This window comes from Sander vitreus, chromosome 14, assembly GCF_031162955.1.
Source record: "Sander vitreus isolate 19-12246 chromosome 14, sanVit1, whole genome shotgun sequence".
Lineage (NCBI taxonomy): Eukaryota > Metazoa > Chordata > Actinopteri > Perciformes > Percidae > Sander > Sander vitreus.
This window is the reverse complement of record NC_135868.1, coordinates 29,394,785-29,420,180: the sequence shown is the minus strand read 5'-3', so window position 1 is coordinate 29,420,180 and position 25,396 is coordinate 29,394,785. Positions and strand designations below refer to the sequence as shown.

The 25,396-nt window shown below is 42.1% G+C and overlaps 1 protein-coding gene across 3 annotated transcripts; it reads right to left on the bottom strand.

Moving 5' to 3' along the window:
• Positions 1 to 651: 651 nt before the first annotated feature.
• On the bottom strand, positions 652 to 25,375 carry umad1 (UBAP1-MVB12-associated (UMA) domain containing 1). 3 transcript variants are annotated; one of them, XM_078267641.1, is made up of 4 exons: positions 25,297 to 25,375; positions 24,545 to 24,633; positions 10,870 to 10,955; positions 652 to 3,423 (listed from the first exon to the last, which is right to left on the bottom strand). In XM_078267641.1, exons 2-4 carry the CDS (start codon positions 24,624 to 24,626, stop codon positions 3,148 to 3,150), a joined length of 444 nt encoding a protein of 147 aa, XP_078123767.1. In that variant the 5' UTR covers positions 24,627 to 24,633; positions 25,297 to 25,375; the 3' UTR covers positions 652 to 3,147. The 3 variants fall into 3 exon arrangements, with proteins under 3 accessions (XP_078123767.1, XP_078123766.1, XP_078123765.1); XM_078267640.1 differs by lacking the exon at positions 25,297 to 25,375 and adding an exon at positions 25,053 to 25,290; XM_078267639.1 differs by lacking the exon at positions 25,297 to 25,375 and adding an exon at positions 25,085 to 25,290.
• Between the last annotated feature and the right edge of the window lie 21 nt (positions 25,376 to 25,396).

Here is a 25,396-nt window from a genome sequence, read left to right as displayed (position 1 = left end):
ATTTATTATTTTGCATTTCAGAACTGTTTTTAAGTACATATTAACAATGGAAAGCTATTGTATCACCAGTGTATCTTGATTGGGAATCAAATGAATGCAAAGAAAGTGACTTTATGAACTTGACTTTAATATATTTTGTTAAATGACATTAAATTAAATGTATTTAATGTTATATAATCAATGCTAAAATATTTCCCTTGTACACAGAGACAGTCATAAGTAAGACAATGCTCTTCACATTTATTTGTAAAGTCCATCCACAGTTACAACCAACTGAATACAGATACATACTTTAACTCAGAAATAAGATGGTTTAACAGAGAAACCTTTAGTGGGAGTTAACAGGTAGCTAAGTGCTTACTTCTAAAAGACTATTTGAAAAGTACATTGACTGTTTTTTTAAAAGGCACAACAGGTTTGAAGAGACCACATTTGATTATGTATAAACAAAACGTACAAATACAGTATTTGGATCATTCCTGGCTGAAATCTTGACTCTATGCAAATGTATTTCCACTTCTCAGGAAAAGTTCTCTGCTCATTTTAAAAGCTCATATTTACAAAATGACTCAAAAGAAAATTGCTCTGGTGGAGAGACGTCAGTTGACCCAACTGCATGTAATCTGTTAGAACATAATTCAAACCAGGATGCAATCAAGAACAACCGATGAATAAAGTAAGTGAAATCCCCTACATTTTTTACAGTGTTTACCAGCAATAAAGCACAAGAGATTGTAACTTGGTACCATACATTCACAAATAAAAAACGAGGTTCCTAAAATGGCAGAGACTCAAATAATAACCAGCAAGAGCAAATGGAGGCCGTGCGCTGACAAAGTTAACCAGGACTACCGGAGTCTGAACATCAATTCAAACAGACATATTAGTTTCATTTGATGATTAGAAATAGTTCTGAAACCATTCAAAAAGTAATCATACAGCTGTATATCTTAGGTATACACTCAGTACAGTACATGCTGTCATTTCGGTAGAAAGTGCAGAAAGTTATACTGAGCAAAATAACTAATTGGATGTATTTGACTGCATTCTATTGAAAAATGTGTATCATAAACACAAAAGAGCAAAAACTAATGGAAACATAATAAATACTATGATAAACTAATCCTGGTAGATTATGCTGGATCAAAAAGAAGGCCACATTCAGGGAGCAAATTTCAACCATGGTGACGATTGGTAGGGAACAATCATAGATATATAAACATATACATACTGTATATATATATATATAGTAGGGGAAAATGCAACGCTACCAAGCCACGGCCGAGCGACGTGCTTAGGGTCGGTATCTCCATGTACCTACTTTATATATATATATAGTAGTATAGTATGAAAAAAACTATTGTGGCATGAAGTGCAACATATAATGTCAAACATAAATCACATCATATTTAATTATTATGCAAGAGCTGTAGTCTTACCGGACATTTTCACTTTATCACTCAAACAATCTCCACATGTTGCAGTTTGTGCATAAATAGATGATTCAACAGACCTGCCATGATTCTACTGCAGAACTGGGTTGATCTCTATGTGGAGGTAGGCTATTTGTTGTCCTAGTGCTAAGCTTCCATACAAGTTATTGCTTCATCGTCTAGGTGCCACTTTCTCAAATTACCTGAAGTCTATGCAATCAAATATAAACCTTCACTTAAAGTATCATTTCTATTTAGTACGACCTGGGTTTTATTTTTGTAGTTTTGGCCTCCATTCATATCTGTAAGAAATGGATTGTACTCTCCAAGGTAATTGCTGAGATCTGGCAAAAACGGGGGCATCACTAAAATGTCTGACGGGGGGGAAAAAAACCTGAGCAGCCAGTAGACGTAAAACTGGGATGTGAACCTGGCTCATGCCCGGGTGTTTAGGACCCAACCCAACTACAGAGAACTGAAGTGCAACAGCTTTTTTTCACTACTCCGTCTGGGCATATTGCAACAAATGAAACACAGACCCACTGACTGCAAAGTTAGGGAAAGGCATTTCTAATCAAATACATTTAGAAACGCAACCCAAGCCTGAGCTATTACGTCTGATTTATGCTTCTGCAGAGGCTCCACGCAGAGCTTTCTCCGTAGCCTACGTAAACGGCCTGAAGTTTATAGTTGTGCGTTGATCTCTTTAACAGAATAGCAGGGCCGGCGTGTGTGTGTGTGTGTGTGTGTGTGTGTGTGTGTGTGTGTGTGTGTGTGTGTGTGTGTGTGTGTGTGGTAGAGTGACTGAGAGAGTGATGGTGATTATCTTCAGAGTGCGGGTAGCAGAATTCTAGAAATCCCATGATCAGATGGGCTGTAAACAAGGTTTAGATTAGTAACAAACTATTATTTGGAAGAGAAAACAAAAGGTGAAGGGTAACTTTATTACCCAAACTTTGTAAAACATCACCATTGTAAACAATCCAATGTCTTGGTTCAACTTTGACCTAATGTGCAGTACTTCCTATAGTTGTGGGCACACTGGGCACCAACATTTCACATGTATTTTACCCCTCTGCCTATTTGTAGCAATGTCCCCAGATCTCAGCACATTCAGAGTCATCACAACTGCTAGAAACCCAAGTAGTAATACATTGACTGATCCTGTTCAGTGAGACAACAGCATTAAAACACATCGCACATCACTGTATATGAAGTGTGCCTATGGGCTGGACAGTCACAATGTCTTAACCTATCATAAGCAGGCCCGTATCTGTAATGAAAGTAAACAGCAGGTGCCCGAACTGCGTTATCTGTGTTCACATTGAGAGCAACCCAACCAGGAACAAGTAAACCACAGGTCCATTTAGTTCCCATAAAGCTATAAAGATGAAACCTTTTCACTGTCATGAGTTGTACAGCCAGTGAGGTGTCCATGCTTCCATGTGTCCTTTCCAATGTCATGTCATTGCAATGACTACATTGAGATTAGAAAATGGATAGGGAGTTAATAACAGAAATATTATGCTTCGCAGTTCTACAACTTATTTTATGTTTAATGTATTTTTGTGAGCCTTTACTTCATAATGCTACAGTATCATATGAGCATGTTCAATATGTTGTAGGCCTGGAACCTCTCAAATAACCAACAATCAGCCAAGATCCCTGCAGCGTGAACTCCTGAGGCCAGTCCTGATAGTAAAACTTTAACAGACTAGGCGTTGTGAAGCACCGAGTTCTCTAAAGTGAAGTCGTACTGGAAACTAGTCAGGTTGTAGTTTATGTCCCGGGACAACAGCACATCAGGAATTAGGGGGAGCCCTGCCTGCATGGCCAGGACATGGGGAGCCAGAGTGAAGGGGACGTCCCCGAGGAGATCTGGCAGAGCTGAAGCAGCTTCCACTGCCGAGGGCCCTGCTATGGGCGCGCCGGCAGGGAAAGCTGCAGGGTGCTTTGTGTCGGTGGGCTGAGCTGGAACTGTACAGGATGACTGGGAGGGAAAGGAGACAGAGTTAGGGTCAGTGTGCAGTGTTTTATATTACTTTTAGATACACATTTGCTCATGAGCCTCTTTCTGACCAAGTAGTTACAGGAACGTAGTACTAGGAAAAGTCCACTTCTAAACAGTTCTACTAACTACTCTCCCCCAAAACCAGTTTTTACATTTGCATTTACACTGGCCAAGTGGCCATAGGGACTGACCTTTTGTTATTATAACAGCCATCTAACCACCACTATGTGGAAAAGGGAACAGCAAAAAGAGCCTGCCCTGAAGTAGGAGCTGAAAGAGTTACAGGAACTGTGGTCAGAGGGACTTAAAAATCCCCAAATTGGTCCAATCAGAACACGAGAAAAAAAAAAAGGGTTGTAGAAAGGTTATGTTCTAGGAACTGCAAAAATCCCTCCGGTCGGAAAGGGACTAATGTCTCTTTTCACACTGGTTCTTCTTTTTCTTTCCCACAAGCAGCAGGGCGAGAGCTTTAGGATCAAACCAATATACCTTACTATTTCTACCTTTTTCACAGGAAAAAATATATATTTTTTCCAAATATTTCATACCACTCTTAAAAGATCTTCCACCACCAATCACAATTACTTTTTTGAAGCTGAGAGTAGCACCATAACCACCTTTGTGCATTGCATTGTGGGTCAATAGTGTACATTAACAAACACTTGAAAATCAAAGCTTACTGAGTATACACACAGACATCATTTTGTCACTTCTCCAGTAAATTTCAACTTGTATTGATATTTTAGTGAGGACAGTCACACCAAGGTTTTAAACCAGGGGTTGATGCATAGACTGTATAGATGAAGCCAAAACATCTGGCTGGCTGAAGTATAAATCCCGCCCCCCTCCATGTTAGCAGATGAGCCAAGTACACGTCAAATAAATCTCCCCAAAGATGGTTTTGGTCATTATAGGTAGGTCTGATCACGCTGATGTTTGTTCAAGTGTTAATTTTTCTGATAAGTTTGGTTTTAATTAGTGTTTTGAGGCTATGAAAACGGGCTGAAACGTCGTGATTGACAGCTGTGGTTGACTCGCGATTGGTTAGGCAGGTGTACAGGCGGGACTTTGATACAGCGGCTCCACCGTCCGATCACTACTGCGCAGACTCTGGCGACGCCCGTATCTGGGATATTTTGGCTTTACTTTTGTACAGTGGGAGGAAGGAATCTTTTCATTTTTTTTAACAGTCTATGTTTTAAACATTTAACACAACAAAACGCATTGTAGTTTGGCACTGTGACTCTGCTCATAGTCTGTCCCTGCCTTTCTAGCAGAACCTGAGATACACAACCTTTCGTGAACATGAACACAAAGAAACATTCATGTACAGCAGCATACTAAAACATAAGGAGACAGAGGAGGTGGAGGGAGCTACATTCCTTAAAGCAGGCAGCGGTGTAGCATATGGATACAGAGCTCAGGGTTGTATGCAGACTGAGGCCCTGTTTACACCAATACGCTCACGGGTGAAAACTAAAAAAAGATTTTATCAGATGTGCCTTTCGTTTATACGGTGATGGCATTTTTGGGGCTTAAAAACGCAAAAAAAGTGAAACTATCCTCCAGAGTGGAAATCTTAAAAACGCTTGACCATCGCGTTCCCGTCTAAAGGGTAAAAGCGCACTGTGTGAGTGTGAGAGAGTGTGTGTGTGTGTGTGTGTGTGTGTGTGTGTGTGTGTGTGTGTGTGTGTGTGTGTGTGTGCATTGTTTGGAGCAATAACTCCACCTCCTCATCTGTCCAGACAAAATTGTCATCTTTTGTTGTTGGCTTGGTGCTACTAGAGAGAGAAGTAGAAGGAAGGTTCCACGCAGGCGCGCAGACTTGGTGGTGTTGTGTGGCTGTGCTTCACACTACCACAGAGCCGCCTGGTGTGCATACTACATCGAACGCAGACCCCCCCCAAAACACTTGTCTAAACGCGGAATAAAAAGTGAGAAACGCAACCCCTTTTTGCGTGTTCTCTTCAAAATGTTTATATAGACCGCCTATTATGAAAGATAGGTCATGGGCACGCATGATTGGCAATAAAAGGACCTCTGTGTCTGCCTAAACTATACAGCTAGGCTCCATTAAAATATACAGTAACACTTTATTTGAAGGGTTGTAATAAGAATGACATGACACCGTCATAATTATAGTTTATATCCACGACGTTCCACTTCCGGGATTGCACCTCTTTTTGGAGTGCTATGGCATATAGTGAATATAGTCATGGTCCCAAGAGAAAAACTCCATTTGATTTGGTGACTCTATGACCTGCTTGTAGTGTCATCCTGAGTCCATGTTCACATGTTCACTCTGATACTGCTAAGGCTTTGAGAAAAGCAAAATCATCAGTATATGTAGTTTGTTCAGTCCCACATGTTTTTTATTGGGGTATAATGACATAGGCAGTCCCTCGGGATAGTTAGCAGAGCTCAAGACATTTAGTTTTGTTCAACGTAGTTATGACTACACAAGGTTTCCTGGAATGTGATTTTTGGCCTCAGTCATGTTTTGGATTTATTTTGTGTGCAGTGCTGCACTAACATGCACATTGCCAACATGATGTTTCTAATTAGCCCAGTTTGCCAAAAACAAAGCTTTAATGCTGTCAAGAACTGAGAGACTGCTGGTAAATTACAGTGGGCATTCTGGAATTCATTGTCGCTTTGATGAGGCACACCGAAGTGGTTTCCCATTGGTACAGACTGTATGTATGTAAAATGTTGTTTAAAGTGCCCATATTATGAAAAAAACACTTTTTCTGGGATTTGGGGTGCTATTTTGTGTCTCTGGTGCTTCCACACGCATACAAACTTGGAAAAGTGAGATACGGGTTTCTGAATGTGTCCTGCCTTCAGTCTCCTGGTGAGCTGGTCAAAATCTACACGGCTTTCTACGTAACTAGCCGAAATGATCGTTCTGAATGGCAGACCACTGCTACAACACACACTAGTTCACCATAATCTCCAAAAGAACTACTTCCATGTCCCTGTCCTGCAGGTATTCCTCACAAAGGTGGAAGTGTTCCCTCGTTTAGAAGAAGTCTCCCGGCTAATCCTGCCTTGTTCTACTGAAGTTGGAGAAAAAGCTAGCTAGCTCATGTAGTCCTTACCTAGCTACTGAGCGTGTAGTCCTTACCTAGCTACTGAGCGTGTAGTCCTTACCTAGCTACTGAGCATGTAGTCCTTACCTAGCTACTGAGCGTGTAGTCCTTACCTAGCTACTGAGCATGTAGTCCTTACCTAGCTACTGAGGACTAGCATGTAGTCCTTACCTAGCTACTGAGCATGTAGTCCTTACCTAGCTACTGAGGACAAGCATGTAGTCCTTACCTAGCTACTGAGCATGTAGTCCTTACCTAGCTACTGAGCATGTAGTCCTTACCTAGCTACTGAGCGTGTAGTCCTTACCTAGCTACTGAGCGTGTAGTCCTACTAGCTACTGAGCATGTAGTCCTTACCTAGCTACTGAGCGTGTAGTCCTTACCTAGCTACTGAGCCGTGTAGTCCTTACCTAGCTACTGAGCGTGTAGTCCTTACCTAGCTACTGAGCATGTAGTCCTTACCCTAGCTACTGAGCATGTAGTCCTTACCTAGCTACTGAGCATGTAGTCCTTACCTAGCTACTGAGCGTGTAGTCCTTACCTAGCTACTGAGCGTGTAGTCCTTACCTAGCTACTGAGCGTGTAGTCCTTACCTAGCTACTGAGGACAAGCATGTAGTCCTTACCTAGCTACTGAGCATGTAGTCCTTACCTAGCTACTGAGCATGTAGTCCTTACCTAGCTACTGAGCATGTGTGACTCCCAACAAAGATGTTCCAGCAGTGAGAGGTCTCACTCTGGAGCTAAAACAGAGACCTGAACACAGGGTGAAAAGAGGAGCTGCAGCAATGAGCAGTACAACAAATATATGGTGTTTATTGAAAATTAAACCATGTAAACCTGTTCTGGTACAATCTAAAATTACAATTAGGAACCTGAAAATGAGCATAATATGGCCACTCTAATAAACTATTGAGTCTTAGTCTACAAAGTAGATTGTACAGTACATTGTATTGTATTTGGAGGAGTCAAAGTATTTTCTTCACTACAGTAAATAAGGAATTATCAGATGGAATAAAAGTGCAGACATGTAGTAGTAAGTTAGCCACTTCTTTATTATATAACAGCTAGCACAATGAGATAAGTGCTTTTAGCAAGACTAAATATTAAGCTGCAAACTAATAGTGAAATGCCAAATCGGTACAACTAAATTAACTAAATATCTCTAGGCTCGGTCACAACAAACCAAAATCAACTGAATTCAGTGGAACTGCCCCCTGTATTTTAAGGAAGAACATTTATTTATTTACGCTACATTATTCATTCACAAAGAACATTGGTGTCCTTAAAGGTTGGATTTTTCCTCATTTGTTTAATTAAGGCATTAAGATCAATTTCCAAAAGATGATTTTTTTTTTTTTTATTCCTCTTTACTTAACTCTTAACTTTAGCATGGATTCATAAACTTAACCTGAGCACTGTATATGCAAGAAAACCTCATGAAGTAGAGCAGAATCTTGGCAAAGCTCATTGGTTAGAGGGAAAACAGAGTTGTTTTCTAACTCTTAAAGCTCCCATGGCATGAAAATGTCACTTTATGAGGTTTTTTAACATTAATATGAGTTCCCCCAGCCTGCCTATGGTCCCCCAGTGGCTAGAAATGGTGATAGGTGTAAACCGAGCCCTGGGTATCCTGCTCTGCCTTTGAGAAAATGAAAGCTCAGATGGGCCGATCTGGAATCTTCCCTTTATGACGTCATAAGGGGAAAGGTTACCTCCCCTTTCTCTGTTTAGCCCGCCCAGAGAATTTGGCCCCCCCATGAGAAAGAGACATCATGGCTCTCTCTTTGGCCATGGGCCACACCCCCATCCTCCACCTTGCCCCCCCCTCTCCTCCTCAATAGCATTTAAAGCTACAGACACAGAAATGGCACATCCTAAGGAAAGCTCATGATGGGACTGGCTCTAGTGGCTGAAATTCTGCACCAAGGCTGAATTTCGGGAAAGAGACTTCAGATACAGTATTAGGGGGACCACTAAGGCCTATATAAAAGAGACTTCAGATACAGTATTAGGGGACCACTAAGGCCTATATAAAAGAGACTTCAGATACAGTATTAGGGGACCACTAAGGTCTATATAAAAGAGACTTCAGATACAGTATTAGGGGACCACTAAGGCCTATATAAAAGAGACTTCAGATACAGTATTAGGGGACCACTAAGGCCTATATAAAAGAGACTTCAGATACAGTATTAGGGGACCACTAAGGTCTATATAAAAGCATCCAAAAAGCAGCATGTCATAGGACCTTTAACCTTTGAAGAGAAAGATGTTCTTTTTTACATGCTGCTTTTCATTAAGACAGGTGCTTGATGAGTTAGAATTTCACAAGTTTCCTTTTAAATAGTGATATTTCTTGTAGCATGTACTGCCTTCAGAGTAGAGCGGGCCTGAATACAAAAACTCATCCAGAGTGGCAGATGTTGTGCTCTAGCATGTAATTACAGGCACATGTGAGACTAAATGCTGAGAAGATGTGACAGGAAATGGTTATTTGTCTGCAATTAAGAGGCAGAGGTTTCCTTTGGGACTGGAGCACAGGGAGGGTGGAGCAACAGAGTCTTGTTTTCGGTAATGAACCCCGACACAGTGTACAAGTACAAAAAGTACAAAATAAAGATCCTACACTTGGGAACTGAACTGTACGGCTGCAACTAGCGATTATTTTACAGATTGCCTTTTCAGCTTGAAAAGTGACTGAAACGATTAATCGATTATCAAAATAGTTGTACAGAGTTTCTGCAGGTTTCCCCAAGTCAAATTTAAGACTTTTTAAGACCATTATGAATGAAATGTAAGACCTTTATCACAACATCTTTATCACCCTTAATTTCCTTCGGGATAAATAAAGTATCTCTATCTACTAGGGATGCAACTAACGATTATTTTCATAGTCTTATTATTATTCGATTAGTTGTTTGGTCTCTAAAATGTCAGAAAACGGTGAAAAATGTGGATCAGTGTTTCCCCAAAAAGCCCAAGACGACTTCCTCAAATGTCTTCTTTTGTCCACAACTCAAAGATATTCAGTTTACGGTCACAGAGGAGAGAAGAAACTTAACCCTAACCCCCTAATCCTACTTGAAACGCTATAATGATCATGTTTCATTGGCCAGTTACCGTACCACTTGCAGTCAGTACACGTCAGCGCACGGGTCCACTACGTGACAAACCCTATGCTGCGTACCACGTGTGTGCATATTTCGACAGAGTGACAGTGTAAGTGAAGAAATAGATAGAGACAACAAAACGGAACCAATCAGAGAAGAGAAAGAAAAGTTGTGTCCTATTCTCTTTATTTATGTATTTGATACTGTACAACCAGTAAAACATATCCAATATGACCGTCAGTTGAAATAAACCTTGTGTTGTAAGAAAACTTGTTTAATTTGTTATGATTCTATTTTGATGCATTTTCCCGTAACTTTTGTAATTTTACATATGTTTAAAAATGTCGCAATATTCATATATATAATATACACATTATTTGTGTTTTGGAGGCCAATTACAAACATTTTTCTTCATTTAGTTCGGAGGACTTAAACAGTACTATTAAAGGCAACAGTGTTAGAATGCTGTTCTTCTAGCTGCAAGACAACTTTGGTTACAAGCACAGGCTGTAGTTTAGCTTAAGTTAAAAGCTTTAATAATTTGGCTTAAATCTACATCTGGACTGCCTGTGTGTGTGTGTGTGTGTGTGTGTGTGTGTGTGTGTGTGTGTGTGTGTGTGTGTGTGTTGACTATGTAGGCTATGGAGTGAGGTTACAATGCTGCTGCGTCTCAGTGCTTCCTATTGCACCATGTGATTAAAAGTAGAGGGATGAGCCAATCACTAACTGTGTGACATGTGGTCGCTCCAGAATGCCATATGGACCAAATGTGTGCGCACACACACCACTGTCCCCCAAAATGTCCTTAATTATAAACTGAGCAATTAAAAAGTAATAAGGCCCATACGTGTATGTAACAACAATCAGAAGGCCAGCAGAGCTCTTTGGAGTCCTCTGTCTCAGCTCAGTTTTAAATGCCAGCGTGGTGAATGGTAGTGGGCCATATTGGCACGCTGGCTCAGCCTGGGCCCCCAGCACCTGTCAACATCACAGCAGTGGGGATTGTTCTTTATGAGCCATGCAGGACAAGGCCAGCTGGGATGCTCACAGCTACTGGTCCCAAAGCTGAATCCCTAAGCTTATGAAAAAAAAACAAGGCTTCTATGTTGAAGACAACATGTTGTCTTCCTTTCATTGCTCTGGTTATTGAGTTCCACGCTGCTGATTCCAATGCCACAGGGTAATCCTTATATCATGAACTGAAAACCTCAACAAGCTCACCCTTGATGGCTGCACTATGACGTTTGTTGACGGCTGTGCGATGTTCATGCTCTGCATCTTCCTCCTCTGTTCTTCAACGGTCTCTCCTGCACAAGAAATGTGGCAGACAGAAGGTTATTAACAAGTTACAACAATCTTTCAAATTGGTCCAGTATTAAGCAAGACCGCTGCAGTCGGCAGCAGCGAAACAAGCTACAATGTAACGCTATGGGGAAATTGCGCACCTTCAAATTATGTCCACAAAAAGTGCTTGTTTTGCCACTGACAGACTCCGATTATTATTCTAAGTGTCTGACAACATTATGAAAGGATCCCTACAAAGTTAGACCTTTTAGTTAAAGAGTAAGATCCTTTTAGTTTAACATGAAAGAGCCCCGAGATCGGCAAACTCACCAGACTCCATGTAGATAAACAATACTTTTAGCAGAGAAACATGCTAGCATGACTGTAAAAAAGATTTTGTGCTGAGAATATTTTACAGTATGCTTTTCCTTCAGCACAATGCAGGTCAAGGAGGGGGATTATTTGTGCTATACAAGTGCTTTTCTGATCACATTAGGGATTTAAAAAACAAAGCATTAGGCCTGCTGATCCTGCAATTTTCAGCAGGGTGGCGCGGCCGGGGGAAGTGTTAATGAAACGGCTCATTTGTGTGACGTCCTGTTGTGTTCTTAAACCCCCCCAACAAAGCACAAGTAGACTTTATATTTCACAATTCCGGTTTTCTGACAGATCGTTAATGGATCTCAACATTTCCAACCGCACTTCACGGAGAAAGAGAAAGAAAAGAGAGGAGCGAGGCATAGCGAGTGCTTTGTTGTTGCAGGAAACACTCAGCTATTACACAAACTACCGGTCAGTTCAGAGCTTGTGTTTCGTTTTTTTGTTTTAAAACTTCCTTGTGGCAGCAATAGAGGCAGTGATGTTTCCTGTTTCCTGTACAGGACTCTGTCTGACAAGTCTGATCTCCGGTTATATGATTGGCCACCGCGTGACGTTGGGTTACGTTTCGCCACAGGCCCGCTGCATTTTGTTACTGTTGTGGGGGGGGGGGAATGGATACAGCATAGTATCGCGATATTACCGTGGCAATACGGTATCGTATCAATGTTTTATTATAAATGTGTTGGTCAGTTTTTCTGCTTGACAATCCCATTCTGCAGCAGTAACATTGAAGTGAGATGAACAAACAGAGACATTGATCTTTTTAGATAAAGCAGATGTTGTTCCTTCAAGTTTCCTTCATTATCATCATTTGAAATTGGGAAAAATTTGAAGTTGGAAAAAAAAGGTAAATATATTGCAATACATCTCAGAATATTGCAATATGTTTAAAATCGCAACAATATGGTATCGTGACAGAAGTATCCTGATGATATGGTATTGTTCGTGAGGCCTCTGGTGATTCCCAGCCCTAATATGCTGTCCTTTCCAAATCCCCAGATGGGCAATACAGATTTCATGTATTCATTCATTCATTCATTCATTCATTCATTCATTCAATGAGCGTTTTAAATCGATTCATTGAGAAAACAGTTTTTAATTAATGTATTAATATATCATTTAAAAATAAAAAAGGTTATTTGCAGCCGTCTTTTCCATTGGAACTGCTTACCATGTCATATTAGAAAAGCTGTTAATATTTTTAATTCTCATGTATTTATTAACGTCTCCTAATTTGTTGTGTATCCAATATTCTTGTCTATAATGTGTTGTAATTTTACATTATTCTTTCATTGCTGTTTTTAATGCTCTGTCTTTACAATGTGTCTACTCATCAGGATCCCATTCACTCTGCTTGTTATGCACTTCACAACCCTAAACATAAGATAGATACCAAGATGGCGCCGCAGAATGGTGACACGGTGTGTTGGTTTGCTGTTTTGTTTTGTGTTTTAACTTTGTTTCTTGCGATGGTACCCGGATCTTATTCACCAGTGAAGAGCTCGTGAACTTCAGGGGAACATCATCATCGGACTTATTTCCCACTTTTCTTCTCCCTTCACTGGAAATTTTGGACATTCGGGTCAAAGGTGGAGAGGGAAATGGGCCGGTGCGCTTGTGCGTCTCCGCCAGCGAGGATTACAGGTTACAACGGGAATATTCCTCTCCAACGTGCACTCACTGCCCAACAAACTGGAGGAATTACAACTGCTGTTGGTGAGAAACCGGGACTTTTCTTCATCTGCTATTTTGTGCTTCACGGAGACGTGGCTCTGTGGATTAATACCGGACTCTGCGCTGCAGCTGGCAGGCTTCCAGCTTTTCAGAGCGGACAGAGACACGGACCTCTCCGGCAAAACTAAAGGTGGAGGAATCTGTTTCTACATCAACAGCGGCTGGTGCAACGATGTGACAGTGACCCAGCAGCATTGTTCTCCTGACCTGGAATCTTTCATCATAAACTGTAAGCCTTTTTATTCACCCTGTGAGTTCCATTCATTCATTCTGGTCGGTGTTTACGTCTCACAACAGGCCAACGTGCAGGACGCACAGCGCATGCTCGCCGACCAGATACTGTGTGTGGAGCGGTCCAAACCCGGACTCCCTAGTTATTGTCCTTGGTGACTTTAACAAAGGAAACCTCACTCATGTACTACCTAAATACAGACAGCATATTAAATGCCCGACCAGAGAGGAGAACATTCTGGATCACTGTTACACCACAGTCAGGGATGCTTATCACGCCGTCCCCCGTGCTGCACTGGGTTTCTCTGACCACGTCATGGTCCACCTGATCCCCGCCTACAGGCAGAAACTAAAGCTCTGCAAACCTAGTGAGGACATCAAGGAAGTGGACCAGTGAGGCTGTGGAGGATCTCCAGTCGTTTTTGGATTCTACTGACTGGGATGTGTTCAGGACTGCTACCAACAGTCTGGATGAGTACACAGAGGCTGTGACGTCATACATCAGCTTCTGTGAGGACGGCTGTGTTCCATCATGCACCAGGGTGAGTTTCAACAATGACAAACCCTGGTTCACAGCCAAACTCAGAAGGTTAAGGCTGACTACGAAAGAGGCGTTCAGGAGTGGGGACAAAGACAGTTTTAAAGAGTCGAAGTACAAGTTTAGCAAGGCAGTGAAGGAGGCTAAAGGACGGTACTCTGAGAAGCTCCAACACCAGTTCTCAGCGAACGACTCTGCGACTGTCTGGAAAGGACTTAGGCAGATCACCACCTATAAGCCTAAAACCCCCCACTCCTTCAAAGACCGACACCTAGCCAACGACCTGAACGAGTTCTACTGTCGCTTTGAAAGACAAAAGGACAGTCCTGACACCATCCCCCACGACACCTCCCTACAGCTACAGCCACTGTGCTTCACCTCCACCTCCCCCACCTCAGCAGGGTCCTGGGCCTCCCCACCAATTCCTTCCTTAAAAAGGTCCCCCCCTCCACCCCCCACCCACCTCAGTGACGACTCTCTCCATCCACGAGAGGGATGTCAACAGACTCTTTAGGAGACAGAACCCCAGGAAAGCTGCTGGACCGGATGCCGTCTCCCCATCAAGCTTGAAGCACTGCGCTGATCAGCTGTCTCCAGACATTTTTAACACCTCACTGGAGACATGCCACGTGCCAGCCTGTTTCAAGACCTCAACCATAATCCCTGTCCTCAAGAAGCCAAGGACCACAGGACTTAATGACTTCAGACCCGTCGCCCTGACCTCTGTGGGTATGAAGTCCTTTGAGCGCCTTGTGCTTTCACACCTCAAAGACATCACCGACCCCCTGCTAGACCCCCTGCAGTTTGCCTACAGAGCCAATAGGTCTGTAGACGATGCAGTCAACCTGGCCCTCCACTACATCCTCCGGCACCTGGACTCCGCAGGAACCTACGCCAGGATCCTGTTTTTGGACTTCAGCTCTGCCTTTAACACCATTATCCCGGCTCTGCTCCAGGAGAAACTCTCCCAGCTAGGCGTGCCTGACTCCACCTGCAGGTGGATCACTGACTTCCTGTCTGACAGGAAGCGGCATGTGAAGCTGGGGAAACACGTCTCCGACTCACAGACCATCAGCACCGGATCCCCTCAGGGCTGTGTTCTTTCCCCCCTGCTCTTCTCCCTGTACACCAACAGCTGCACCTCCAGTCACCAGTCCGTCAAGCTTCTGAAGTTTGCGGATGACACCTCCCTCATCGGACTCATCTCTGATGGAGACGAGTCCGCCTACAGGTGGGAGGCTGACCACCTGGTGAAGTGGTGCAAGCAAAACAATCTAGAGCTCAATGCTCTAAAGACAGTGGAGATGGTTGTGGACTTCAGGAAGAACCCAGCCCCACCTGCCCCCATCACCCTCTGTGACTCCACAATTGACACTGTGGAGTCTTTCCGCTTCCTGGGAACTACCATCTCCCAAGATCTCAAATGGGAGCTGAACATCAGCTCCCTCTTCAAGAAAGCACAACAGAGGATGTACTTCCTGCGGCAGCTGAAGAAATTCAACCTGCCAAAAACAATGATGGTGCACTTCTACACAGCCATCATTGAGTCCATCGTCACATCCTCCATCACCATCTGGTACGCTGCTGCCACTGCCAAGGACAAGGGCAGACTGCAGCGTGTCATTCGGTCTGCAGAGAAGGTGATTGGCTGCAATCTGCCGCCGATCCAGGACCTTTACGCCACCAGGACTCTGAAGCATGCTGGAAAGATTGTGGCTGACCCCTCCCACCCCAGACACAAACTCTTTGAGACTTTGACACTCCCCTCTGGCAGGAGGCTGAGGTCCATCAGGACCAAAACCTCACGTCACATGAACAGTTTTTTCCCCTCCACCACTAGTCTTATTAACAAGGCCCGGAAACCACCCTGACTCTCCACCTTCATGCCACTGTTCTCTCGCTGCTGTAATGCTCTTTATTTTTTATTTATATCTTTATTTATTCTTTATTTTATATTAAATTAATTAAAATAGCCCCACATCATCACATACCCTTCACCATACCTAGAGATTGGCATGGTTTTATTTCAGTTAGCCTAATAGCTGGTTTGATTTGCATTGAGAGATGATTTTATGGAAAGTACCCCATGCCAATCTCTAGGTATGGTGAAGGGGATGTGATGATGTGGGGGGGCTATTTTAATTCCAAAGGCCAAGGGAACTTTATCAGGATCATAGTATCCTGGATCCATAAATAACTGGCCTTTAGAAATAAAAATCTGCCTGCCTCTATGGGAATTTAACATAGGGGTGTACTGACTTATGCCCCCTGTATTTTAAGGAAGAACATTTATTTATTCACGATACATTATTCATTCACAAAGAAAATTGGTGTCCTTAAAGGTCTTACATTTTTCCTAATTTTTTTAATTAAGGCATTAAGATCAATTTCCAAAAGATGATTTTTTTATTCCTCTTTTTAGTCAAGATTAGCATGGGTGTCCTAATTTGTTCACATGACTGTATATCATGACATTAAAGTACAACGAAATGCAGAGTCATAAAAGTACTTGCAAAGTAAATAAATGTATTCAAATTGAATAAAAGTGACAGGGGGAAATCTGTACATATACAGCGAATTATATTTGGACTATTGAAAGAAAGAAGTACAACACCACAGAATAAATCAAAGCATTTCAATGAACATTAGAGGTAGTGTGACATGGACGCATGAAAATGAAGACCTTTTTAAAATGATTTAAGACCTACAGCACAATAGGTGCTTTCCGACCGGATAGTACTTGTACTTTTTAGAGGAAAAGTACACTTCTAAGCAGTTCTAAGAACTACTCTCCCCCAAAATCTTTTTTTCCGTTTGCATTCCCACTGGCCCAGTGGCCATAGGGACTGGTAGGAGGGGTAAGGGAGTGACGCAAGCACTGCAACGGTCTTTATAGCATCTTCACTAGACCTTAGCGCCACATACAACAACAACAAAGCAGCATTCCGTCCATTCACGTAATGTTTTGCTCAACACAGACGGGGCTTTATTATACTTGGAACAGACCCCGCCTCTGCCTGCTGCGCTGTGGACGTGTGTGTGTGTGTGTGTGTGTGTGTGAATGTGTGTGTGTGTGTGTGTGTGTGAGTATGTGTGTGTGTGTGTGTGTGTGTGACGTGTGTGTGTGTGTGTGTGTGTGTGACTGTGTGTGTGTGTGTGTGTGTGAATGTGTGTGTGTGTGACGGCCAGCGAGCCGCAGGACACGCTTGTGGAGTTTAAGTCCGAAAAGACAGTTAACCACAGGTTCCCGTTAATCTTAAGATGGACATGTGTTGTGATATTTAAACAAACGAACCGTCAACGGCGAAATAAAAGCCTCTTATTTACGAGAGCGGTCTGAGAGACCTCCAGCTCACAGCGGGGTGTCTGAGCAGGACTGGCCCAGCGACGAGCTAGCGGCCGGGGCAGGCGCCTGCTGGCTGTCGCCTCACTTCATGGAGCTTCTCAACTCCGAACACTACAGCGGCCAGAGGAACTTAAAAATCCCCAAATTTTTCCTGTCGGAACACGCCGAAAAAGGTGTTCTAGGAACGTTTAGTTCTAAGAACTGCAAAAATCCCTCCGGTCAGAAAGCCTCTAATACTTCAGCTAATTTAAGACTTTTTAAGGCCTAACATTTTTATTTTGAAATGTTGACTTTTTAAGACCGTGCTGAAACACGTGTCTACCAGAACATGGTAGTATTATATAATATTCAAGGACAAAGAACACTTTCAAGTCTCCTTCAACTCTGATAATGAAACCTCAGGTGATCACATCGAGCTGGATTTGCGATGCCTCGTCGTTATTGACATGTCTGAGTTCATACTAGCCATTCACTAGCACATTGCTAATGATAAGGCCATCTTTGATAAGAGGAGATGACTAAATGGTAAGCAGAGAGTGAGCTCAGTTGGTTGCATCAATCTGAAAAAGAAAGCCTGGCTCGGACACTTGTTCTCCTCTGCCAGAAATAACACGCCGCTCCTGACCATCTGCGTCAGCTCCACCAGCTCTTCCAATTAAAGCCGCGGCAAGGATTAACAGCAAATAACACTGCACTTCTCTGGGAGATGAAGTATAACAAGTTTTATTTAGGATGAACCTTGATCCATGTACCGTATTTTCCGGACTATAAGTCTCACTTTTTTTCATACTTTGGCTGGTCCTGCGACTTATAGTCAGGTGCGACTTATATATCAAAATATATATAATTTAACATGTTTTTAAATGTTAATTCATGCTGAAAACATTACCGTCTACAGCCACAAGAGGCGCTCTAGGCTTGTCACAACTATATGCTGCTCCTAAAGACAACTGAGAAAGAAAAGAAAATCCTATTCTGCAGATTACAAACTGCAGGTAGTAAAACACGCAGCCGAAAACGGTAATTGAGCAGCATAAAGAAAGTTTGGAGTGAGAGAGAAACTTGTGAGGGACTGGCGAGTCTTACTGCAATGAAGAAAACAAAGAAAGCTAATCGGCTAATCGCGGGCTGAAAGCAAGATGGCCAGAGCTGGAGGAAGGACTCCACAGATGGGTGCTTGAACAAGGTGCTGCTGGGAGAGGCTCGTCAACAGTGCAGTTACGTCTCCACGCCCTGGTAGTTGTTCTGTGTGCTATTGTATAGTTGAATAACTGTTAAAGTGTTACGTTAACATACCGGACACCTATTCAGCCTGTTGTTCTGGGTGCTCTTGTGTAGTTTAATAACTTGCCTTTCCAGATTAAATGTCTGTTCTTGGTCTTGGATTTTGTTAAATAAATTTCTAAATAAATGCGACTTATAGTCCAGTGCGATTTATATATGTTTTTTTCCTCTTCATGACGCATTTTTTTGACTGATGCGACTTATACTCCGGAGCGATTTATAGTCCGGAAAATACGGTAGATTGTTGTGGTGTAAGGTAGAAACAGATGGCAAAGAAATACCACAATGGGAGGATATACACTGCTTTTTACTAAAGGTAAAAAATTACACAAACTGCTAGCCAAATATTCAAATTAAAATAATTCCATACACATACATTTTCATTGTTACGCAATGGCAAGGCTATTATGAACAACAGAATATAACTGTTCTGCCAATACAACGTTATTTCAGTGGTTGTGATGTTAAAGTCTTGTTACAATGTCTGCTGACTTAGGCACGACATCAATTTGACCACTGGAAAGATGGTCTTTTCATAAAAACTGGACTGTCTATGTAGCAGAATGTGCAAAAAAATATGTAATTGGTGCTAAATGGCCAGAGAAAACAGAGGAAAGGTTGCTGTCGTATTCCCTTTCACTCAAAAGGTATAAAACCCACAACTACCAGAATGCACCGCGCCACACCGGTCACTGGTGGGTGACGTAATGGCCCTGACACACTAACCCGATAATCTGCCGTCTGACAGTCTGGCGAGGTCGGTGACTTGAGTCTGTTCGGTGTGTTCCGTGCCGTCGTCCGTCGGAGGAGGAGGCGTCGGCCTTCATTTTGGTCGACCTGACTTGCTGGGTCGGAGGGCGGGCAGTCGGACTCACTGGAGTGCTAACGCGGAAATAACGAGCGGGATGAGTGACGAACGCCTCTCAAAAAATCTGTTAAACTGACCTTTGTCGATCTGAAATGAAGACAGATTCAGCAACTGCACGGCGTATTTCTCTCTTAAAATGTTTTCAGAAACATGTTTCAGTGAACTATTTTCATAAAATATGAGATCGTATTTCGAACAAGCCGCCATTACTATCGGCTGGAGAAGCCAGACCCACGTGACGCGGTCATTTCCGGTTTTCATTTTTTGTATTACGTCTCGCGCACGTGCAGAACGTACGCTCAAGACGGCGTCTCTTCGGAGACCGATCAGTCTGTCGGCCGTCGGGTTGGTGTGTCAGGGGGTTAACGCGAGCACGTCACAGAAAGCAACATGGCGGCCGGCTGGTAACAAACGATCTCGTCTTACAGTTCAACGGTAAACTAAAATATGTTTCTGAAAATCTTTTAGGCAAGAAACAAGCGAGGCAGTTACAGAATCTTGGCTCATATTTGATCAGTGTTGCCTAGTTTTACCATTTCACCTGAGGGTTGTTTTAGCAAGGCAGCTTTATTTGTATAGCACATTTCAGCAACAGGGCTTTACATAAAAACGGATTAAAACATTTAAAACAGATAAAATACGAGAATAACAGTTACAGTGCAGTATAAGAAATTAAACATTAAAGAGCAGTTAAAACAGTTAAATATATAAAAGCAGATAAAATAGGAATTTCTCTTCATATGCTTATATAGATTGTCATACAGTGTCAACAATGCAGCTTCAGCCTCCGTTTTCATAATCAACAGTATGTTGTCCACTTCCTGTTCACAAACTTTTGTATTTCAGCCAAACAGTGCACTAAAATATGTTTCTGAAAACATTGTAGGTGAAGTAACCAATAAAATAACTACAATAAATCTTGGTTTATATTTGTTTAGTGCTGCCTAGTTTTACAGTGTAATTTAAGTTCTGCCTGAGTTTGAGAGAGAACGAGAGAGAGAGACTTCTATACTCTTTGTGTCCGTATAAGGAAGTGCAATCTGTACAGTGGGTACGGAAAGTATTCAGACCCCTTTACATTTTTTCTTCATTTTTCATTGCAGCCTTTTGCTAAAATCAAAAAAGTTCATTTCTCATTAATGTATACTCAGCACCGCATCTTCACAGAAAAAAAAACAGAAATGTAGAAATGTTTGCAAATTTATTAAAAAAGAAAAACTGAAATATCACATGGTCATAAGTATTCAGACCCTTTGCTCAGTATTGAGTAGAAGCACCCTTTTGAGCAAGTACAGCCATGAGTCTTCTTGGGAATGATGCAACAAGTTTTTCACACCTGGATTTGGGGATCCTCTGCCATTCTTCCTTGCAGATCCTCTCCAGTTCCGTCAGGTTGGATGGTGAACGTTGGTGGACAGCCATTTTCAGGTCTCTCCAGAGATGCTCAAATGCTCAATCAGGGCTCTGACTGGGCCAGTCAAGAATGGTCACAGAGTTGTTCTGAAGCCACTCCTTTGTTAATTTAGCTGTGTGCTTAGGGTCATTGTCTTGTTGGAAGGTGAACCTTCGGCCCAGTCTGAGGTCCTGAGCACTCTGGATGAGGTTTTCTTTCAGGATCTCTCTGTACTTGGCTGCATTCATCTTTCCTTCAACCAGTAGTCCTGTCCCTGCAGCTGAAAAACACCCCCATAGCATGATGCTGCCACCACCACGTTTCACTGTTGGGATTGTATTGGGCAGGTGATGAGCAGTGCCTGGTTTTCTCCACACATACCACTTAGAATTAACGCCAAAAAGTTCAATCTTGGTCTCATCAGACCAGAGAATCTTATTTCTCATAGTCTGGGAGTCCTTCATGTGTTTTAACTCTATGCGGGCTTTCATATGTCTTGCACTGAGGAGAGGCTTCCGTCGGGCCACTCTGCCATAAAGCCCCGACTGGTGGAGGGCTGCAGTGATAGTTGACTTTGTGGAACTTTCTCCCATCTCTTACTGCATCTCTGGAGCTCAGCCACAGTGATCTTTGGGTTCTTCTTTACCTCTCTCACCAAGGCTCTTCTCCCACGATTGCTCAGTTTGGCTGGACGGCCAGGTCTAGGAAGAGTTCTGGTCGTCCCAAACTTCTTCCATTTAAGGATTATGGAGGCCACTGTGCTCTTAGGAACCTTGAATGCTGCAGAAATTCTTTTGTAACCTTGACCAGATCTGTGTCTTGCCACAATTCTGTCTCTGAGCTCCTTGGGCAGTTCCTTCGACCTCATGATTCTCATTTGCTCTGACGTGCACTGTGAGCTGTAAGGTCTTATATAGACAGGTGTTTGCCTTTCCTAATCAGGTCCTATCAGTTTAATTAAACACAGCAGGACTCCATGAAGGAGTAGAACCATCTCAAGGAGGATCAGAAGAAATGGACAGCATGTGAGTTAAATATGAGTGTCACAGCAAAGGGTCTGAATACTTATGACCATGTGATATTTCAGTTTTTCTTTTTTAATAAATTTGCAAACATTCCTACATTTCTGTTTTTTTCTGTGAAGATGCGGTGCTGAGTATACATTAATGAGAAATAAAATGAACTTTTTTGGGTATCCTGAACAAACCCGCTATTTTTAAATATTTTAGCCAGCTGTGTTTCTTTTTGCTGCCTCCAGCTTCATTTGAAACTAAATGTGTCTTCTGGCAACAACAACACACCTTCCACGTTCTGTGTGTGTGTGTGTCGCGTTAGGTCACGGTAGTTTACTGCAGCGCCGCTTGTTTTCCAGTTCTGCGGAGGCTCCAGGCAGAGCTTTCGCCATAGCCTACGTACACACACACGTGGCCGGCTCGACGCACGCACCAGCGCACAAGTATACACATCAGGCCACTTACATCGGCTACGGAGAAAGCTCTGCGTGGAGCCTCCACAGAACTGGAAAACAAGCTCAAGTGGCCTGATGTTTATACTTGTGCACAGGTGTTTGCGTCGAGCCGGCATATAAGACGACCAGCCACGCTGAGGCGGTACTAAAATCTGCAATGGAAAACGGACGCACAGTGTGTCGAGTAGAGGCGAGCAGGTACCATGTGATGGAAAAACGCCATAAAGGGGTCTGAATACTTTCCGTACCCACTGCAGTTCCAGGAACAGCTCTCGAGCCAGCAAAACGCCGCCAGATTACGCTACCTGGCGCTTCGGAGCTGGGAGAGGAGCATGATACAAAAATGATTGAAAATCATATGTATCATAATATTTTTTCTGACCATTTTTATGTTTTTTTATGTATTTTTTTTTTTACCAATGATTTACCTAAATATGTTCTGTTTCTACAGTACCGCTGACAGCGACTACATCATATCTGTTTCCAGAAAAACAGACCGAAAGCTGAAAATGCAGAAAATCCATGTTATGTTCTTTACAAATGAAATAAATGGGAGGTGCATTTTCTTTTTTAGAAAACAATTAGTTTTTAGAAATATCTCATAATACACTGTCTCTAGAAGTGCATTATTCAACTTTTGTTTCTGTTAAAGAAGGAAAAGAAAATCACAATACTCAATACTATCGAATTTGCAATACGAATCCAAACGGCGTCCATGTATCGGGACAGAATCCAGTCGGGACAAAAGCACATCGTCCCAGCCCTAACCCAAAGCTGGTTGAAAACCGTCAAACTATCCTTTCTATTGGATGGAGTTTGTACAGTAACTATGGAAATAGCTCAGTTGTCAACTTGTGAACTAAGTATGCAATTCCAGCCATGTGATGCCAAGTGGCCGTCTATCTGTGGGGGTCGTCTCAAGATCTCCGTACCTTGATGAGATGAAAGTAAGAGGACCCTGAGTTTAGATTTCTTCAGTTAAGCAGTTAAGGGTCAAGAAATAAGTCTCCAATTGAGACAGGTTTTTTATTATTGCAAAACGAAAGTCACAAGGAAATTGCTTAATGTGTGATATTTCGGATTTTGTCACACAGTGAAGGATGATCATCATGAGACAAGGAGCACGTTTCTTTTTGTATTTCCTTCACAGTCACAACCCATCTGTACAGATCACCATTAGAGCTGGAACAGTTCCAAATGTTGCTGTACAATTAGTTGCCTCAGAAATAATCAAATGAATCCCAGGGTACATATTTTGGTTATATCACTCTAATGTGACCCAGATAATGTAATAACACAAATACACACCCTATGCAGTAAACAACGCCTCTTTATTATCAAAAAACATTTTTTTCTAACTGCCCCCCCCCCGTCATTTTTGTTATTATGAACGTGTATAGGGTCAACAACTAACAATTGAAATAATAATAAAACTATATAGTCCGACCAATAATCACTTATGATATATAATTACAATTTGGCATATCTAAAAAAAATCAACAATTACCAGCCATACGCCTTAAGACCTTAGCTAATGTTAGCAGTTCATTGCGGTTCAACAAAGAAACCTCGATTATGTAAAATAATTGACAATTAGAGAATTATGTAATTATTGTTACAGGCCTACTGATCATCTTATTAGGCTCAAAACACTAAATGATTGTGTAATAATATGTAATACCACATGAAGTTGAATTTCAGCTGTGCTTTTCCTACTATGACGAGTCAAAATGTCTGCTGTGGAAAACGTCCATATGGGGAAGAATGAAGGGAATATCACACCAAACTCCATTCAAAATGCTGTCACTTTAACAATGTCCTACTTAAAAGGCAACAGTAGATACAAAATACTAGATCCATTTTATTAGGAGCCACTAATCTAGATAACACAACCATCCAAATGACTAAACTTAAAGAAATGGTCCCCCCCCACTCTCTACCACCACTTGTTTACTACCACACAACATAATTGCTACTTGGTGCTTTAAATGTATTAAACCAAGGGATTAGGTTTAGTTTCAACATTGGAGGGGACAAATTATAACTGGGAGGCCTGGGGGTCCTATCTGTGTCTGAAATCATTGGAAAACATATACAGTATATTTCCTGGTAAGAAGTACGGATATATAAACATGTTTGAGCCCACTGAACGGTTATTTTTACCTCTTTTGAAGAGTGGGTTGTCTTTCATATGTTTTAAGGGGGACAAATCTACCTCTTTTAAATATGGGGGGGGCATCTCTCCTGACAACCCCCCCCCCGAAATCTACGCCAATAAGTTAAACATACAAATATGGCGTGCCACGAATAAATAGCATTTCCAAATGCCAAAGTGCCAATTTCATATTATCTAAGACTGTGCTGCTTACCAATGACAACAAAGCCTCCATCTACTTCCTTGTCGGATGTGGGCTTCTTTGAGTTGTTGCGGAGTCCAAGGAAACTGAACATGATTATCCTGTCAACGGAGGAGACAAAGGTTAGAAATAGAGTCAGAGCCATAGGGAGCTGCCGGTATTTAGCTATATTTATTCAAGTTCGAGCGCCATTTTATTTGTTGTGGAGAGATTCATGTTAGTTACACTCAAAGTTCAACTGTTGGAAGACAGAAACGCTTCTCTCGTTGAGATAGGACTTCATGTATAGGTTTGAAAGCATGTTCTACATTTAAGCTAGCTACATAAGATAAATAAATGCTTCTTTCTTGAAGTGAATCGAACAATGAGCTAGCTCGTATTCATTTGAAATGAATCAACATAGCTAGCTAACGTTAACTGTTTTCATCAACTATATTCACTGTATGCTCTCGACAATTACGGTCAAGATGGGTTCTTTCTGTTTGAAATGTATCCCATAACTTAGTCATGTATATTTTACCCATGCCTCTAGAAAGTGACTGACGGTCTTACTGTCGTTGTGTCTTGTCATGAGGTTCAGACTTCGGCCATAAATTCAAACTCCTCTCGGTTCGTTTCAGCTTAGTACGGCCCCGCTAACTGTTAGTCTCGTTAAGATATTGTTAAACCACAGGATATAATCTTCCGTCTGTACTTGTATCCGTCCAATATCAGAGATCATCCGTGTTATCATAACATTATGTTACCACACCAACGTCACTGACCTCAGTATGGTCCGCGTTCGTGTAGAAACTATAATTACATCTACAGTACTACGACCAACGATGGTGTGTTAGAAATATGTAGCGGAACTATTGATTGATG